The sequence below is a fragment of the Chelon labrosus genome (genome assembly GCF_963514085.1).
Source record: "Chelon labrosus genome assembly, chromosome: 9".
NCBI classification, from domain to species: Eukaryota; Metazoa; Chordata; class Actinopteri; order Mugiliformes; family Mugilidae; genus Chelon; species Chelon labrosus.
The window spans coordinates 15,377,210-15,397,242 of NC_140359.1; the positions used below are offsets into that span (position 1 = coordinate 15,377,210).

The 20,033-nt window shown below is 45.8% G+C and overlaps 1 protein-coding gene across 1 annotated transcript in view; it reads left to right on the forward strand.

The window, feature by feature from the left end:
* Positions 1-20,033, forward strand: part of fam222aa (family with sequence similarity 222 member Aa) — a 45,386-nt gene that overhangs the window by 13,929 nt on the left and 11,424 nt on the right. Inside the window, exon 2 of the mRNA XM_084551444.1 lies at positions 11,328-11,470. Coding sequence (XP_084407570.1) covers positions 11,374-11,470 — 97 coding nt within the window. The 5' untranslated portion in view covers positions 11,328-11,373. The remainder of the gene's footprint in view (positions 1-11,327; positions 11,471-20,033) is intronic.

Here is a 20,033-nt window from a genome sequence, read left to right on the forward strand (position 1 = left end):
GGCAGCAGGTGTCTGTGAACACCTGGTTCATGTCTCCTGTTTCCATCAGGTGACTCCTCCTGCCTCAGGCCTTCAGGAGCTCAGCAGCCAAAAGCAACTCTCATGGTCCCTGACCTTATTGTCCACTTCATTCAGAGCTCCCACCTCCTCATTCTCCACAACAGTGAAACCAAAGCTTTAATGGCCTTGCTGGCCATGTGCGTGCATGAGAGCGTGCAGATGTGTGCCTGTGTGCTTTAGTGTCATATTGCCATGTGTGTCATTTTTGTGCAACAGTGTTTTGTCTAACTCGTTCTGCAGCTCAGTCCTGTACAAACTGGGTTTTTATGGTTCGCATTCAGGCCCTGATACCAATTATGCAAACTATTAAAAATTTAAGGAGGACAGTCTTTTATAATTTAATCCTAAAGTAATAGATTCTATTAAAAATGCATGAGAGGAGCTTTATAGATGGAGCTAGAATTAGTGTCTATCAAAGACTCCAGTCAAGGATGCAGGGGGAATGGGCAGCAGGAGTGGCGGTATTGCCTCATTATTCAAATAGGATATGATTATCATAGAGCAGGAGTCCCTCAGAGCTGAGGCAGAGCTCGCTGGCCACTGTGATCGCGAACAGGAGGAGTCGAGTTGGGCTCCTCAGAGACAGAGAGAGAGAGCGCTCCCCTTTTCTGGTGAAATGAAAATGGGTTTAGATTTCCTGTTTCAACTTTCACAAATGGGATTGGAAGTGATGTGTCATTTGTTGGCGCTTAAAGCGGCGCTTATACCTCTGCGGGACTAGACACCGTAACCTACTCACGTAGTCGACGCCGGTGTGAGCCATTTATACTTGTGCGCTCGTCAGTCTGGCTCGCTCTGTAACAACGCCACTCAAACGCTAGTCGGCTTAATTGTTGTTCCTACTTTCTGCTTCTTTTTCAACAATGACGACTGAAACTTTCACTGAAATTTCAAGTCGAATCATACAAATGTTTTGTATCTCTGAACCTCCCCGATGTGTTCCATCTCTATTGATCTAAAACAATCAATTCGAAAGTTGTGGAGATGGAGGAGCAGCTGGAAATACTAAAGTAGAAACACGCTACTGCCCAGTGGACCAATCACAGCCGTTGCGGTCTGGGGAGGTGCACGCCAGGCTACACTGTTAGCGTCTGCGTAGGGATCTGGGCTGTCGCCGTAGCTACAGTGTCAAATTGACACAGAAGCCTAAACCGCCTTTAAAGCACTCAGTCGTTAAAATACTCTTTGTCCTCCTGTTGTTTCACTCAAGATTGTTTCTTGTCCTTGCTGAAAGCATGTAGAAGGTGTTCAAGCATGAAAACAGGAAGCCTGCAGTGTTGTAACTTAATGGCTCTGCTGCAAGCGAGAAGTAGACCTTTCACTGGCCTTGGCACTCCTCAGTTTACCCCACAGAGCTTCCTGAACAGGTGAAAAGCGGAGTAAGTTTTCACAGTATGTGTGCTGTTTGTTATAAAGCAGCCAGATTGACACTTTTTTTACTTTTCAGGACCAACTTTTCAGTCATTTTGTACCCTACCCTGTCAGCGCAGTGAGCTAAACTGTTTTTCTGCATCACCAGTTTTATCGAGTACAGGTTGAATTGAATTTCACTCTGTTGTCATTTTGATTTCCTTCCATAATTTCAGGTAGGGAACGGCAGTGACTCAGATGCCATAACAACCCCTGAAAAGCTTCTGTGGATATTAATGTGCTGCAAGAAGTGGATTAAAAAAGCCAATAAAAATTGGAATCCTCATAAAGCTTATATGGATTTTGGGTTTTGCCTCAGAGGTAAATTCCTCGCCTTTTTGATGTAATGGTTGCCTGTTTATGGAATAAATCCAATGGGCTTAATCGATCATCTCCGTGGAAAGGTCAAGTGGAGAAGCGCTGGTGTTTGAAGTGCTTATTCCATGGAGGAGTGCCAGAAATGTGACACCTCCTTATGAGTGGGCGGTTGCGGGCAGATTAGTGATGGACAGGGTGGCCCAGGGGGATGATTTAGGGAGATTCAGCTCTAAATACTCTGTGTATATCAGACAGAGAGAGAGAGAAACTATAAGCTGCCTTTCCCAAATCCCTATTTTCAACAGAAAATCATATTAGTAGATTAAAAAGAAAAAATCTAAAAGGAAGAAGAAAAAAAAAACAAGGGGGTCACAGCTGGTGCTGAAAGGTGAACAAAAGTTTTGGTTTTAACCTCCTGTCCACGCTTAATGTTCAATGCTGCTTGAAGTTACCAGTTGGTTTCATCCCTCTGCAGTCTAATCTAATCTGGAGTGGGTGGCTGTGGGCAACATCTGTGCTCCGAGTTGAAATAGGGCTTTCTCTCTGCCTAATCCTCTATCCAGGGATCACTCAGTAGGGTGAAGACAATTACCAGCCTGCTTTCTCATGCTAATGGAATCTCTAACTAGATCTTACGGAAAGAGGAAAAAATAGACGAAGAGGAAGAAGAGAAGCGGGGACAATGGCGCAGAAAGATGACCCAACTAAAATGGGTTTTTAGATTACCATTTAATTATTGATAGAGACCCAGTTGTAAGGCCTAAGGTCAGGATTTGGAGAGCATTTTCTAAGAAAGGAGACAGATTATCAAGTTATTTTTGGGGGGTGTTGGATCAGAAAGTCGCTGAGACAGGCCTGATGTCACCGACATATCAGCAGCTGCGTGCCAGATAGTCTGCCTTTCACCTTTTTATCACCTGCCTCCAGCAAGGTGTCTGGAGTGGTTTTAAATTGCATTAATATGCAGGAATTTATAGATTGCCTCCCTTGGCATTTCTGCAGGGAGGGGAAGAGAGTATTACAGTCTCCATCTGCACTAATTACTGGGTCTTGGCAGTGTTACCTGTCTCTTGTGAAGGACAAACCAAGGCACCACGCAGTAACACACAGAGCAGAAGGAGCTCATCTGCTGGGGAGTCTTCAAGAAGAACGATGTCTCCGGGGCCTTTTTACTCTGATATGTTTGATGTGTTGGGAGCCTTGACTACCATAAAAAATCTCAGCCAGCAACATCAATAAACCAAATGACTTCGTCCAACTTCCTTCATCTGGAACTGAGAGAGGGAGAGAGAGAGAGAGAGAGAGAGAGAAAAGGGCTTTGCACCTGATTTTAGTGATAGTTGCATGCTCATGCAAACTGTTGTAGTTAAATATATCAGCATATATCGCCTGCTAATCCTTGTGAAGACTTAAATTGGCTGTCTGTGGTGTGTCAGAAGAAGTCACGGTAGCTCAAAAATAAGTCTTAACAGATGCACAACAGCCGCGTTCTCCTTGAAGTGTGGTTCAGAAAGCTGAAAAAGAAAGCAAGTCTTTGGTCTACCAAATAAATCACAGGAGCAACGAAATGTATCAAAAATCCTTGAGACGGGGGAGATAATCAGCCTGCACGTATGCCGTTATCTCCACGATGACCTCGCTTCTCATTTCTCTCCGTGGCTGGTCAAACTCGCTGATAACAGGAGCCCTTATCGGGTCGTCTTTGTCATGGAAGGCATCTACCATTTTAAGTCATTACAGCCTGCCCACACTGGCCAGTCCCCGAGCCCTGTCGCCCGCACTTTGCCTTTAAAAACAGTATGGAGATGAGCGGTTCAACTCTTTGCACTTTGAGTAGCTCAGTCCCTGCCCTTGTTGCCAGGTTTCTGCACCAAATCTGCATGTGGTAATTCCTCGGCTTGCTGTGGGTTTCTCAGGTTTCTGTATTTGTCTGTCTGCCTGTCAGAAAGTCTTCTTGGATCGCTGCTGCACGAACATCTTGCTGATGTTTGTGCCATCTGTGCCTTTAGCCAGCAGGTGATTACCAACTGCAGGCTCACCTCCCACTCTGTCCAATTGGATTCCCTTTGCTGGCTCGGTCAGGGCCAACTTCAAGAGGGAGAAAGATGACAACAGCTGGATAGCACACGTTTTGGAGTAAAGGCAGAGGCTTCTGAGTCTCCGAGACGGAAACTGCAGTAAGGAGAAAATATGTGGAGAAAAATGCCTGTTTCCTTTGCCCAACTAGCTGTGAGCACTTGTGTCATCCTCTCTTTTATAGTCCTTAATATCCAGCAGAGCAAAAATGGCTTTGTCACACTTGAGATATATCAAATGAGATGAGTGTCAACATTTCAACGGTGCACTATTTGATTGCCTTGTGGGCTTCACAACACACTAATGTTATGCATGACTGACTATTGGATCTGTGACACCCTCCAGTGAAAGACAGCAGTGCTGTCCTGTGGACCATGGGAATTGGGGTCACCTTGGGCCCAGCAGAGAGCGATGTTTGGAGTCAGGCTTCAGCAAGTGAAAGAAGAAATCACATTGTTTGAATTTAATTATATTCCATTGATTTATTGAACACCCATTAATAAGCATACGTCTCGAGGCAGGGCCATTTTGCGTGAAGGTTTTTCTTTCTCTCTCTTTCCCCATCTCTCCTCTCGACTGCTCGCTCCATTTCATCATAAATTGGCATAAGCCTTTCTTTGAAGTTCAGGAGCCAAGCCGAGGAATGACAGCACAACAAACAATGAACAAAACACAAAAAAAGACAATGAGCACTGTTTGAATATTCAAGTGAGCCGCCATAGGATGGGGGGGGGGGGGGGGGGAGCCCTTGTTTTATTGTTGTTATGTTAAGCCATGAATGGACCTCTCTGGGACAATAAAGGATTGTGTCACATTGGGATAAGAAATTTTGCAATATCAACAGGGCTTTACAAATGGTGTGTAATAAGGTTTATGCAGGAGAATATAAATCCCAGCATGAAAACCAGAAAGCGCAGCTCATTTTTCACATCCGGCTGGAGTAAGAGTGGGGCATTTGTAATTTATGCTTGGAGGGCCTTCCTGGTGAGGCTGAATCGGCAACAGAAATCATATAAAAGAACCTTTTTTTTGTTTATTTTTATTTTTCTAATGAGGCGTTGAATGTAGATTTAATCTAATTTAATAAATACATTTTAAATTATCATTTGCAGGCAACATTTGTGTGTGTTAACCTCCAATAAGGGCCAGTCATTCACGGAGTTTCTGTGTGGAAGTGGTATTAGATGACAACTGATCCTGCTACCCTGTAAAACAATACAACAGAAGCTGAGGCAATAAGAGGAGAAGAGGAAGTGTTTCCCCTGTGGTTTGTCTGACAGTCTTAAGCCATGCTTTCATTGCTCAAACTCCCTCGCTGGCAGGAGCGGCAGCGCAGAGACTCAGTCGTGTCGTAAGAGCACCTTGGTCATACTGCTCTGGAAATTAACTGATTTTACAGAGGGGACTGTCCCCACGCTTGTGACTGTGAGCATGTGTTAGGTTTCAGAGTGATTATTACTGCGGAGGACGCCTTTCTAAATCCAAATTAGATATATAGAGTTACAATGCAATGAGCCTTATGACAGATGTAGATAATTTTATTTAAATATGGTTTGTAGTGGCTTGCTTTAAACATTCTGTGCTTTTTGAGTGACAATAATTTCAGTCAGCAAGAGTTGCAATGGCCTCTCAATGAGCTCTGTGGAAAAAAGATAACTATTTAGCCAGCTGGTAAACCCAGTCATGAAAAATATCCTTACATTGCTAACCCACTGATGCATTCAGTGTAAATGCCACGGGATGTGAAAGTCAGGCTGATCACGCTTAAGGTACTGTAACCCCTGTACTGTGCTCTACTATAGCGAAGCTGTAAAAAAAAGAATGAGCAGTATGTAAAGACTTAAAACTAATGCTTTTCGAAATCCCATCGAAAGCTGCACATGTAACACTTGATCTGGGAACTGATTGCTTCCTAGGACTGTAGTGCGTGATGCATTGTTTTCCCCACTAGCTCGGGTGCCCAATACTTCACGCCGTTTCTAATATGTGGAGACATTTTATTTATTTCACAGCCATACAGGGAAGCAGAGCATGCTATGAATTCCGGGCGTGGGTGCAAGGAGTGAGTGGAGTGAGCCTGGGATGCAGGGGCGATCGCGTCATCAGAATTGACACTAAACCCAGCAAATGCCTCAGTCATAACAGTAACCACCTGTAGGCTGGTGTCTTTCATTATTTTTCAATTAGCGGTCTTTTCTGGAAGTGGTACGCACACTGGCCAACTCATTCAGTAGTCATTTAGTAACAGTAGATACAGAATCTGCTTGTTTAAATCTAAAGTCACTATTTTCTGAAGCTTTGCCTTTTGCATTTTCAAAATGTACCGCATAATGGCCCATCTCTGTGTGCGCCTGTTATTTAGCATCAATATAACCTAGCCCAGCACAAAGATGGTTGGCTGTGAAGTCAATTAGTCCTCATTGCTATTACAGGGTTGACATTAGACTAGGCATGCGTGTTTTGATTAGAGATGACAGACGACTCACTGGTATTGGACTGCCAGACATTCCTCACCCTTCATCCCATGGGTGAAGCTATTGAAGCTGACTGGAATATGGAAAGCTAATAGCTGAGTGTTTTTGCCAAGATGCCCTTCATCTGCAGAGAAACCTCTTATAAATGCGGCTGCTCAGCATATAAGCCCCAATAACAGCGACACACTGGATCATATATGTAAGACTCAGCTGCCAATATGTTATTCCAACACTGTATATCATTGCAGTAATGCCCAAACTGTAGGCTTTTACACACAATGGCCTTTTGTTGTGCAGGTTATTTATTGTGCTGGTGTGAGGTTGTGCGGAGCTGGTGGGTGAGTGCATCCAGGGGCTTGTATTGTTAGGGAATCAGTGGCTCTTGTTTGTGGAGCTGGGAGGGTTTGTTAACAATGCCTTTTTTATGTCCCAGAGTGCGTGCCTGTCGGCAAACGTCCCCTCAGAATTTTTGTTTGTGTGTGGTTTTGTTGTTGGTGTGTGTCTGTGGATCAAGGTCGGCGAACATAACCCTCTCATTGTGTGCCACGTCCAAATAGACCAGTTTTATATCAGGCACATGTGAGTATTAGTGTGTGGGTGATTTGAATATACAGTATAAGTGCGAATTATTTAGTGCTGGTGTGTGGAAAGTGCGGAGCCGAAAGGGGTTTACTGCCAGTCCTTCCTAATGGAGCCTTTCACTCTCCCTCCTATTCATGTGGCGGTATGGTGACGGAGAAGGGGGAGCCAGGGATTAACGGGGTAGAGGCAGTGCCTTGTTAAAGAAAAAGAAAGGGTTTGAGTGTGTCGATTGGATTAACTTGTTTGGGCTTATTAAGAGGGGAGACACAGCAGCTTGTTAAAAGCACTGCATGGGGCGTCCCATAGTGAGACGGCAGGGTCACCATTCAATTAGGCTGAAGCCCCGCCTTTGCTCATTGTGGTGGCTGTCTGCCAGGCCCCAGAAACGCTGCTGGTCTTACACCGGCAGAGGAAGTTTCACTGGAGACACTTTAATGAAGACTGGCTTTCTGTAAAAACAAAAACTGTAAAAAGAATATTATTATCAAGGCTCGGGATATTTTTTGAAGGCCTTATTAAAGAAATGTTTGTAATACAAGAACATTTATTTTGGATGACCCTGCGCAACCTTACTGCATCTATGGGTGTTAATATTCTTACATTTGCAAATGTAAAGCCTGTGGTTACAGCAAACAATAATTAAAAACTGAGGTCAGACAGACACGATCATCTACCACCCCTAACCTCCGCCTTGCCAAATATTGGTCTTTATATACTCTCTAGATTAGGATAATGATTTTTTTTTTTTTTTTTGACGGTAAGCACGGATTTACTGTTAATGCAATGTTAAATGTTCTCTTAACACAAGCATCTGTATGACGTCATTTAACCAACTATGACTCTGAACATGTCAATTACGTGTTTTGGTTTTTAACAGTTTTTCACACACAAACCATATTTCAGCCCGTTCCAAAAAGGTTCGGTACCCGCCCCTGAGTGTCAGACGCCTCACTCTTTCTTTCACCTGCAACATGTGTAGCTCAAAACACGCACACTCCCGTTTATTCACCCATGACCACCCTGTTACACCCCGCACTTGGCAGGATGCTTATCTGAGCAGACAGCTTTGGGCGCGGGGAGCCATCTCCTCTGATCTCCTCTGCAGTCTAAGAACCTTTTAACTAAGAAATAGCCCTCTGCCAAGCCCACCGCCTCTTGATTCCGGCTTATTCCCTCATCTCATGGGACTGATCTTCCGCCCCCATTGCAAACCCTACAGCAGCGTTAGCAGAACGGGAAAGAGCCGATAGACATCCTGGCTTTTGAGATATCCCTGCCCTGGTGTAATAGGAGACATGTGAGTGGATTTGATGAGTGAGTGAAGTGCAGGTGGGTTTTTTTTTAGCTGCACACGGGGCAGCGAGTGTGTGTGCTCACACACATTCTCCTGCATCTTCACAGGGATTGACCTCAGCAAGGCAGGCTGTTTCAGGGCAGCTGGATGATGGGTCACAGGGTTTTGGTTTGGAGATTATTTCCTGCCACTGATAGACATCTGCTAAGTAGTACAATAACCTAATAGGAGGAGATGAGGCGAAAGGGGGACATGACAAACAAGCCGAGGACTTGCTCCTTCTGCTTCGCTCTTAAAGGCAATAATAGGAGAAAATTGGTTCTTGAAATTGAATTGAAAAAAGTGGGTCCCTTTCAGCGAAGTATAATGCCTCCGAATACATTTGGTGAGCAGCAAATGGAGAAAAATGGAGGGTAGTTACGCGATTGTCTTTCATTTCAGAGGAGGAAAACTGTGGCGGTATCCCCCCGTTAAGACTAGCTTTTAGTCTCAATCTACACCACGTGTCCCTTTCCTCTCTCTCAACCTCTATCTTTGAACAAATGGACTGTGAGGATGGGCTCGTTGTGAAATTAGTATCCTCACAGAGAGGACACAGAGAAAGGATTATGTGAATAGCCAGTAATGAGCTCAAAGTGCCAGTGTGTTTGGGCCAGGCCTGTCTGTGTGCGAGAGGAAATGGCACTGCAAGCAACCTTTTTTTTTTTTTTTTTGCTCGAGCACCTGGCGAGACATAGAGTGGCCCCTCTCTCCCATCTGCAATGTGTGTGTTTGTGTGTGTTTGCGTGTGGGTGTGAGAGAGTGAGAGAGTGAGAGAGAGGGAGAGAGGGAGAGAGAGAGAGGGTGAACGGTACAGTCTAAGGATTTAATTAACTTATATTTGTTAGGGAGATGCATTAGTGGACACGCTTTTCACACTGCTGGGTTTGTGCTAAAAGTGTTGTTTTGTGCCGCTTCTGACAGCTTTTAAAAATACACATGTGACTTGGAGTGTTAAGTGCATTGTACAAGCCTCGGGGTCCGAGGTCAAATGTAATGTCTCGAGAAAACTGTTTTATTAAAAGAGGCTTTTTATGGGTGAAACGCTGAGTTCTTTGCAGGCACGGTGCATTTCTCTAACACCTGCTTCTGATCTTTAACTATTCAAACCAGAAATGTCAGTCACTGTTAATTATAGGCAGCAAGATGTGTGTGTGTGTGCTTCCTCTGTGCATTTATCAATCCATCAATCACTAGAAAAGCTAAATGGGTGAAGTAAATTTAGATCTGCAGCTCTGATGTCTTTTAAAGTTCATACAAACGCACGTCTTTATAAAAGTCAGATTATAAAAATGTTACTTTGGACATTTTAGTATGGTAAATTGTTAATGCATTGATACATTTTATAAAATCAAATAACTATTTTGTTGAATGGCTGTAAAGTCTGTAAAATATTTTGTAAAAATGTGTTTTCTTTAATGGTTTTCCACCTTAGTTGCATATTTCAGGGACACTTCATCATTTGTAAAGTTTTTTTTATTGTTTTTTTTGATTGAACGCTTCAGTGAGTGGTCTGTATTTTGCTTTATTCCTTAAAAGAACAGGAGCCAGCGCTTTATGGGCCGTCATTAATTTATCCCGTAATCATTGTAATTGCTTTCTTTCATATTAAAATGATAATCTATAAAACTAAGTAATGGACTGATGGCAGGTGGCTAAATGTTCATTTAGTGATTCACTGAGAAAATAAATAACGGGGGACAAGCCTGTGACAGGCGCACGAGAAATCATTTTTCAATAATCTGCCACGCATCGTGGCAGGAGACGCTGGCGCTGACAGCATAGATGAAATATTTGCCTCTGTTCTTTGTTTTAATATGGGAGGAGACCAGCCCAGATGGAAACAATAGTGTTTCATATTGATGCGTTTTGGACAAGAGTCTCAAAAGCATGCAGAGCTGAGACTGAGGCCACTTTTTACAGACACGGCCATTATCCGCTGTAGGTGAGAGTGGTCTTCTGCAGTGTTCAATACATTAAAAGCATTTGGTTCCTGGAAACGAACAATATCCGCTGAGTTAACAATAGAAGAGTGAATCTTGATCCTTATCATATAAAAACACTTTCTGGACCCAAATGGTTTGCTTTAGCTATTCTCATCTGGCACATAATCCAAGTAGAAGTCTTTGTAATCAGTCATCATTGTGCTATGTGACACTGGTATGTTGCTGATGAATGATACCCTCCATGCTACTCGATTGTTGAGGGTTCTTAGCGAGGGAGCTGTGGGTTTTCTTTTATATTTATATATATAAATATAACTGTGTCCTGTGTTTCCAATGGGACTGTGATGGGCTTTTTGAGAGGAAACTAGCAGCAACTGCCTCCCTGTTCCTGAGTGAAGGTGGCTTTGGGGGGAAAAGAGGGAGCGTAGAGCTGGAGATTTATGGCCTAGAGGGAGATTGATTAGTGCCGTCACTAGCCCTGATGTACGGTTGGCAGTCTCCCCCTCCCAACCCATCGCATTTGCTCACACACACACACACACAAATTCAACCATACGGTTCAACACACAGCTACACATACATCCAGACACCGCTCCGTCCCCCAGGCCTTTCCTGACAGTCCCCCAGAGCTGTTGCATGTTAAGTTGTAGCAGACAGACTGCTGTTTTCTCAGCATTACCATTTTTTTTGCTGTCCATAGATAACGCCATCAATCACCACATACACACTGCCCTGGAAAGAATGTGTCTCGGTGCGCCTGCATTGCTACTTTCTTTGTGCGCCCGTGTGTTTGTTTTGAGGATAGTTTCATAGACAGGAGATGCGGTTGAATGGCTGTGTGAAAGTGCTGTTTGAAGCTGCAGAGTGACTGGCCTGGACTGTGCTCTGAACCCATGTCAACCGTGCTGCCCCAGTGCAGGTGTGTGTTTATCATTCAGCACACAGAGCTGAGAGGCAGGCAGCTGTAGGCATGCTTTCCCAATTAAATCCTGAGTGAGAAACCTAGCCCATCTAGCCCAGAGCCAGCTCCTGCCGGCTTACCAGACACAGCTATGGAGCTTTGACCTGACATCGTCTTGTTTAACTCACTGAAATGTTCCCTTTTTTCGTGCTCTTTCTCTGCTCCAGGTTGGCCGCAGAACTCCCCCGGCTGTAGTACTGTGCCCACCTCGCCATGCTGGCCTGTCTGCAGAGGAGGCAAAACCCTCCACCCCAGCACCCGGTGTGTGCCAGCAAGACCCTGGAGCCGCCGCAAGCCCTTGGACGGAAATGTAAGTTAACCGAGTGAGAGAGCTAAGGAGGTCAGGAGTTCATCTTGCCTAAAGCTAAGGAATGAGAGAGTCCCGTGTTTGTCGTTTGTGTTCAATCTATCGGTCATGGTAAATGATGGAAACGGGTAGTTAACCCTGAGTGTAAAGTGAAGGGAAATAGACTATCCAGTTTTTATTGTTGTTGCTGTGTTCGCTCGCTACTCTGAGGAATTCTAAACAGTTTCATTCGCTTTGCAGTTAGACCTTGGATTGCCACGTTGTTTGGCTACTTATTGTGAGGGAGGCTGTTTAGCCGTGCTGATTGTGCAGTCGTGGCAACAGGGCCGAGCAGACACTGTTTAACGTGCCTCACTGGCCCTGGGTGACCCTGAGGGTCTGTAAACATTTACAGTGCCTGGCCCTGGCCGTGCCGGCCGCATGTAAAGTGTGACAGCTGCTCTGTTTGCTCCCCGAGCACCACCCTCCGTCCACTCACAAAATGGTGTAAAGGGACACAGATGAGCCAGGGTTGAAAACTGTTACAGAGCCGGCAAAACTAGCTCTAACCAGTTCAGGATTAGAGAGAGCTGTGACAGTCAGACAGGACTGGACTCAGTCTGGAAGGTGAATTTCTACCTAACTTTGTAAGGGTTTTGGATAAGCCTTTTTTTCTGAAAAGTGGAAGAAAGGACTTTCCTCCTTATTGAATGCTCCTAGAGTCTTTAGTGGTCTTTGTTTACATGGCAGTGCTACAAGCTACCTCAGTGTGATTAAAAGGGCTGGCGGATGGAGAACAGAGGAACACGAACCTAGCTGTTTTTACCTAAGCTTACAGGGGCTTAGTGGGAATAGCAAGGACTGTGCTTCTTCATCTGTGGAACATTGTATGAGGCATGTAACCAGCCCGGTGAAAAGCCTTAAAGAGAGACTCAGGTACGGGTAAAGAAATGAAGAGCTGCCCCGAAGTCCTTCTCATCTCCTCACTGCCCAATTAGCTACATCTCAACTCAGCATCACACTCCAATTACCTCCAACAGAGGAGAGAAAAGTCACCAACAACAAGGTGACTGTGTGCTGCCTCGGCCCTCAGATCTGGAGTTCTTTGCGCTGGCCTGTGTGGATGCTTCATATGGCGCCATGTAAGTTTGTGTGAAAGAAAGAAGGAACAAGAGAGATAAACAGAGCCGTGGGTGCTTTTGGAAGGGGTGGCTCTTTAGCTGAGTTGGATTCAGCCACGCTCACTAATGAGGTTTCAGTGAAAGGTGAAGTGAACGGGGGGAGAAATGAGAAATTGCGCAAAATGAAATTAGCGAAAGTAAAGATGGAGAAGATGGATCAAAATGGAGGGAACCCTCAACGGCAGTCTTAATCGATTCCCTACTTCCAATTTCGCAGGATTAGCCCACTTCCTCTCAAGGTCCTTTATTGAGGAGCAGCCAGTGGGAGTCAGGGCTCAAATCAATAGAGAAAAAGAACAGTCTCCAGTCTTCCCTTTGCCCTCCCTCTAACTGACCCTCTCTATCTAACCCTCCCTCTCTCTGTCTCTACCTCTCCCCTCCTTTTCCACCTGTTAAACCCTTTGATTGAAGGACTACCACAGCGACTGACTTGAGGTTCATAATGAGGATGTTTGAACATAATAGCCTTCTTTCTGTCCTCGGATGGGAGGGGGGAGCAAGTGTTGGATTTCCACCACTGTGCAGCACTTGGCCTCAATAAGGCAATTGTTCGTCCAGGCCCAGAAGCGGTGCAGAAAAGCAGACAGTGGGTCTGGCTGCAGAAGTGGGCACACTCAGGTCACCATGCTGAGCAGGTCCCCATGACTGATTGGTAATGGCCCAGTTTGTGCCATAATGGAAGGGAGTTGTGGGTAAGGTGACCTGGGTTCTCAACAGGAGACTGAATACAAGAATACATCTTCCATACTGATGGAGTGAGTGAGTGCACGGGAGGGAGGTTACCTGGCAGTGAGGCAGAGGTGAGGTGTGTCATTTGCATCGGCTGTGTGTGTGTGAGGACAACACAGAGCAGTTGGGATGAGAGGGCAAGGAGGGTTTTTAGAAAAAGCCCCTGCATGCAGATGCTGAGTGGCTGCACAGTTCATTGATGCGACTCCCATTAAAAATCCCTCATACCCTCAATAAAAAAGGACTTAACTGGCTCTACCATCACCTGGAAGCGTTCAGATCGGCTCGCCAGACAATCAATTTCCCCCAAGCGCACAGAGCTTAGCAGGAGAAACGGGAGGCGGAGAGCGGGATGTTTCCATTATCACAGCCCGCTCTGTGTCTGGGCCTGGGAGGGTGGGGTGAGGTACTGTAGAGCGAGGGGGTGCACGGGAGAGAAATGGAGGGAGCAGCAGAGGGAGATGGGGAAAGACAGACAAGTGGAGAGGAGAGAGAGAAGCAGAAAGGGAGACAGAGAAGCTGGCTTTTCAAAAAGCTATTGACCGCCTGCCCTTAAAAATATCATATTGGATTAGCCTCACAGGGGCAGCCTTTTGATATTTTTTTCTTTGGCCGTAGAATTAAAAGGAGTGCAGAGCATTACTTGAATTATAAATCATAGGCACTTGCTTTCACTGCGCCCAAATTCCACGCATATGTGGCTGCACTCTCCAGCGCCAGCCCCTGTCATTTTTAATTAAATCCCCCCTTATGGGTGACATTTGTAGCTTGCCCCCTCCTTCGTCCTCTCTTCCACGTCTCTCTACCACTGCCCTAGATGGAGACATGAAAGGCAGAGACGGCAGCGGAGCCAGGGCCTCTCATCGTGTTGTGCCCCAGAGAGAGGGCACCCATCCAGACAGATGAGAGAGAAAGGCCCTGCAGGGGGAGAGGAGTGAATGGATGCCACTGACCCCGGCCACCCTCGGCCAGTGGTGACCTCCCTCTCCACCCATCCCTCTCCTTTATCGTTGTCCTCCATCGTTGGCTGGTGGAAGGTCTGGGGGAGCAGGGGTGAACGTAAAAGCCCTGCTCCTGGAGGGGAAAGGGAGGTAGACCAGTCCGGTGATGAGTAACACTGAGATGGCTGGACAGGAGGCACAGCAGCCCCCACCACTACCCTGCCTCCTCCCTGGCCCAGACAGCAATTACTCTGCCACATGTCAGTGAAGGAATAACAGGTTCAGAATCCGTCCATTGACTGGTTGATGGGGGATACTGCAGTCTGGAGAGTTTCCAAAATAATCTCTTTTCAAATTTCAGCAGGTTTTCATTTGTTTATTCATCACTTAGCGGTTGCATTTGTGCCAGTATGACATTTTCTAAGAAGGCAATTGTCTCTGTGTGTGTGCACATTTGCACATTTTATCCAGGGCTGCTGTAAATACTGCCTTGTTAACCACACAGCTCACTGGCCCTCCCATATTTGTCCTGTGATTGGATCAGACCTTTGGATAAACCTGGGCGTTCCTTCTGTCGCCAGCAACTCATATGCATGTGCAGTGATTTAAAGCACACTGCAAGGACTCAAACAGAGACTGTATCACATTATGGTGAATGCAGTTGTCAAAGAGTCCAATACAGAAAATTGCTTGTCTCCCCAGTTAAATCCATTCGCCGATCAACTAGTGTGTGCACCAGAATCTGTCCCCAAATCTGCCTTGTAGCAGAGATACACACATATGCACAAGCACACCTGCAGCCATAACCCTCCGTGACACCACCCAGGAGGCCCGGGGTGCCAATCATCCAGGTGTAGATGAAAAATTCCCAGAAGGCCGGATATCCCAGGTTCATGCTATGTCAGGCCAGGTTCAGCCCTCTTCCAGCTTGATCGACAGAGACAACCTGGCCTTGTCACACACAGCCTTAGGACATGACATAGAGGTTCACCTGGGGATTGTAGTTTTCCTAATAGCCCCGTGCCTGTGCTGGAAGAGCTGCCAGAGCCATTAGTTTGCTTTGCTTTTAGACACTTCTCTTCCTAAGCCGCACCACCATCGAGGGGGGAATATGCTCAGGTAATGACCTCCAGCCACCTCTCCTCCACTGTTGTCGGAGGCAGCGCGAGACATAACAACGGAATTAGCTGGCCATATCAAATCGCCGCACAATAATTCAACGACTTCTATCTGGGGGAAAAGGCGAGGGAGCATTTTTCAGCTGAATATTTAAGCGTGGTCACCAGCAGCAGCAGCGGCAGAAATAACAACCTTTACCCTGATTGCCTCAGTACCCTGGAGGTGGGGGGCATAAAGTGGAACTAGGGGAAAAGGAATGGAGACGGCGAGGGAGAGCGAATCTGCATGCACTTGACCTTTTCCCACTGATTGAACCACCTCATTTCTGACTCCCATTTGGAATTCCACAGAGGACCCACAGAGACTGTCATTATTCCACAGTCTGCAGCAGGGAAGCAGAGGTCATGAGGTATTTTTCATGGTGAAAGGTGATTGATGGCTATCCATGGCCTTCCTATCTCCTCCTAGATGCTTACTTATGCAATTTCATTTTGGTGGCTCCCTGGGTTTGCATAGCCACATGGAATTTGTCATTCATACTTTCATCGCGCTGCTAGAGTCGTGTGCGAGTATTAAAATTGCAGTTCATTTCAGCAAACATGTGATATTTGCTGTACTAGGTGCTGGCACAGAGAGAATCATTTCCGGCTGGTGGCGTCCAACAGAGCCATGCCTTCCCTCTGCCCTCTGCCTTCTGCTGTGAACGCGGGGGGCGAAGCAATCTTATTGCCTTGAGAGGTGAGCTCGAGGAAGAGGGACTCTGCTGTAGTTTTGGTCACAGCAGGACTTGGGTTCAAAAACAGGTTCCTTGTTCCAAGCTGGCATTTGGGCATCCCAGGTGCAAGGCATTGACACCCTCTGTCTTCGCCTGCCAGAGAGTGGGGGTGGGTTGGAGGATGTGAGCAAGGGTACAGAGAGTGTTTGCAGTCCCTTGCTGTCCCACAGGAAATGACACGTAGATTGTGTCTTCACTGAGCTGTGCCCCACGGTCTGACCATGAGAGGCATTAAGGACGTGTTGCACGCTCCTGGCGAGATATTTAGGATTTTAGAGTGGTCATTTCATTATGATACTTAAAATGCCAAAACGCTGGAAGAAAGGTTTTACTGTGTTCGGTCTACAATGCTCTCTTTCTATCTGGTCACTGCCCTTCCAATCATCGAGGTAATTTGAAAGTTTTTATCGAAATTTGTCTTTGTTACCTATGTGTCAGCTGAGCAGATATAACATATTACTGCGCTTGCTGATTTACATCTGTTTGCATTTTTTTGTCCCATAAATGATGTAATTTCCATTTGCTTAAATTGACCCGACACATTTTAACTTCTCAGATTAAAATGAACAAATATTGATCAGCGTGTTGTTGGTCCTCTGTTAAGAGAGCAAATCTAATTACAAGATGCACAAAGTACATACAAGTTACGTGTGAACATATTCAAACTGAAGAGGCAGCAGCAGCAGGGAGCGGCGTTTTGATCAAAACCTGCGATGAACTTTTAATACCTTTACTGGCTTCGGTTTTTCAATCTGCTCTAAAAGTGCCGAGGGTTTGGCAGAGAAGGCTGGAGAGTGCAAACTGACCACAGCACAATGTTGAAATCATTGCTCCTGTGGGACATTTAACTACAGTTTCTGTGGTTTGCTCTTGAGGCTCGTTCTCATGAAGGCCGTCTTTGCATGTACTGGTTATAGAAATGGTGAGTTTTACTTGCCACGTTAAAGCTTCTGGGTAAGGGTGTGTGTTTTTTTTTTGTTTTTTTTTGCTGACTTCTGGCGACAGCTTCCAACCCATTTCCGCTGGTCCTCAAGGCTTTTGAACTTATTTCCAACAATCAAATTTCACTAACCCCAACCATAACCCTAAAGGAAAATCTACAGACTATATCTGGAAGCTCCACAAAGACACTTTCAGTCTAATTTGGAAAGTAGTTTTTACCTTTTTTTTTGTTGTTGTTGCTAAGGAGTTGAGATGGTAATATGAAAGCAAATGATGAAGAGTGTGTCAGCTCTGTCAGACAGAGAAGAGCGATGTCAAACCCAAAAAACAATTTTCAGGGACAGAAAACAGATCCACACAATAAATCCACAACTTTTCTGTTTCACCTGTGTCCCGTAGATGGATAAAGTGACGGCGTGTTGCTTAAGAAACAGATCAGCTGTGAGCAATAGTTGTAACTAAAGCACATTGATTCTGTTATATATCTCCACTGACATTTAATCTTTCCAAGTCTTGCTTAATCTTACTGAAAATATACCCATCTATGTATCTCCTCCTCTCCTCTCCTCTCCTTTCCTCTCCTCTCCTCTCCTCTCCTCTCCTCTCCTCTCCTCTCCTTGGCATGTGTACTGCAGCCGAGTGCCTTGTTGTCTGTGCAGTGTTAAATATTAATTGGGAATCAGTGGAGGACTTGTCTCCTAAATGATAGAACAGAAGGGCCCAGGCTTGCCTGAGGCAGCCTGCAGGCGCCTTTCTTCTTCCATTTACCTGCAGGCCTGCGCACCAGCACTTCCTCCGGTCTGACAGGCCTGCCCAGGCGCCTCCAGCCTCCCCTCATCTCTCCCGCTCTCTCCCTTTTTTTTTTTTTTCCTCCCTCTTTGCTCTCTGCACTGGTTCCTTTTCTTATCTCTGTGTGCCTTTACAATCTCTACCTCTGGGGTCTTTTACTCCAAACCGGTGTGTGTGTGTTTGTGTTGCTGCTGCGTCCATTTGAGTTTGTGCATGGCTGTGAATGCTGCTGGCTCTTGGCTGTACTTGTAGCCCTTTGAGAAAATAGTGTCACAGTGTGGCATATTCTCTTAAAGACAGGACAAGGAGGGCTTGACATAAATCTTTCAGGTCAGGGTTTTAGCTTGTTGTGTTTTTTTTTTCTTGGCTTCGTGTCCTGTGCTGCTCTCTGCCTCATCATTGAAAGGTTTAATCTCAGTTTCCTCTTCCTGATGTTTCCCCATAACTGGCCTCACAGTTTGACTTGCTTTGTTCCTCGCTATCGACTTTGTCATCTGGAGAGATGTACCGAGTCAAAACAACTGGCACCGGCTGCATCTTTGTTGCACTGGCTAGCTCTCACTTGTGGATAACGCATCTGGATGGAGTTAATTAAGCTGCAGAGTTTTGTTGTGGAAACTGAACCAGTCTAACCCGATGTTTTATTTTCTGTCTGTATCTGTTTTCAGCGGAGCACAGCTTTTCACAAGGTTCACCGAGGGTGCATCTTGAAGTGGCTAGTCTGAATGTAAAATGGAAGAACCTAGGGAAAGAGGAGAGGGCAGCAGAGAGGCAGAGATATAAATGGAGGAGAGTAGGAGGTGGGGATGACTTTGATGCCATAGGAATGAGTTCACAGGCTCATGAGCACAGGCCTAATCGCACATGACAATATCGGCTGGTGTGCCAGTCGCAACGCATAACCACCCCGCTGCTTGTGCTGACTCGGGGTATTTGCTGATAAAGCTCTGCTTTCTAGACCATGCTGTATGCACAATGAGGGTGGCCCAGGCAGGCCTGAGGGCTGGCTCATCACAGACAGCCCACAAACCAGGGGCTAGATCCCCCCCATCTATACAGCACCGTGTGCTCCACTAAGCCCTTTGGCAGGACTTGATTATTAAGCAGACAGCAATTTTGCGATGAAGATGGTTGTTTTTTCCATTTATAATCCATTAGGTTGCCCATCCTGGGCCATAAATTATTGCAAATGGAAAGAGCCTGGCGAAAGTTGCGTCTGAAATGAGGCCGCGGCTGCGAGGAGCTCTGTTCGGAGTGTGAAATATTCAGGGTTGATATTTTTCTATTGAAATGCCTTTTTTGTCATGGGAACAAATGTGGAGCTTGTTCCTTTTGTTGGGCCTTTTTGTTTATGTAGTGCAGTGTATAGCGTGAGGTAAACATGTTGCCCCAGTTTATGTGTTTGTTTGGACCGCGGGTGTCCTACAAAAAAGGCCTGACATGGCTGCTGCTGGCCTGCATTCCTTTGTGGCTCAAAGAGGACATAAACTACCAACTGGTGTTGTGTTTGCCAGACACTCAGCTAAATCATCAGTAATTAACAGGCGCAGTGATCTCTTCTGTTTTGATCGCTTTCATGCATAACATGACATATAACAGGTGCCTGCCTATATAGGTGTTTCTCTTTTTGGCATCTTGACGTCAAGATATGTCCTCATAGGTAATGCTTATAATGTTTTAATTCCCTTAAGAGGTGGAAGGTTTGCTCTGGTGCTGCCAGTGGTGTTAATGGGGCAGGAATGCAGGACGAGTGCTTTCCCACGCTGTTAGTTTTCTTCTGCTGGGTGCGTTTGAGATGAGGCTCTGGGCTGGCTAGGCTCTGCTAATGCAGCCAGAGTGCAGACAAATGGAAAGTGACACTTGTGTGTGTAGAATGGTATTTGTGGTGACGCTTTGACTACAGATAATAAAGTGTTCGCCCTGAGGTGATTTCGCCCGGCAAGCACCCCAGATGAAACTCACTTACTCAGAGAGGGAGACAGAAGAGACAGAGAGGGGGATGTAGAGATGGAAAGGGGAATGATGAGACGGGGGGGGGGGGGGGGGGGGGGGGGGGGTTGAAGCAAGAGAGGAGCACAAAGACATACAGAGGGGAGGTAAAGATTATTAAA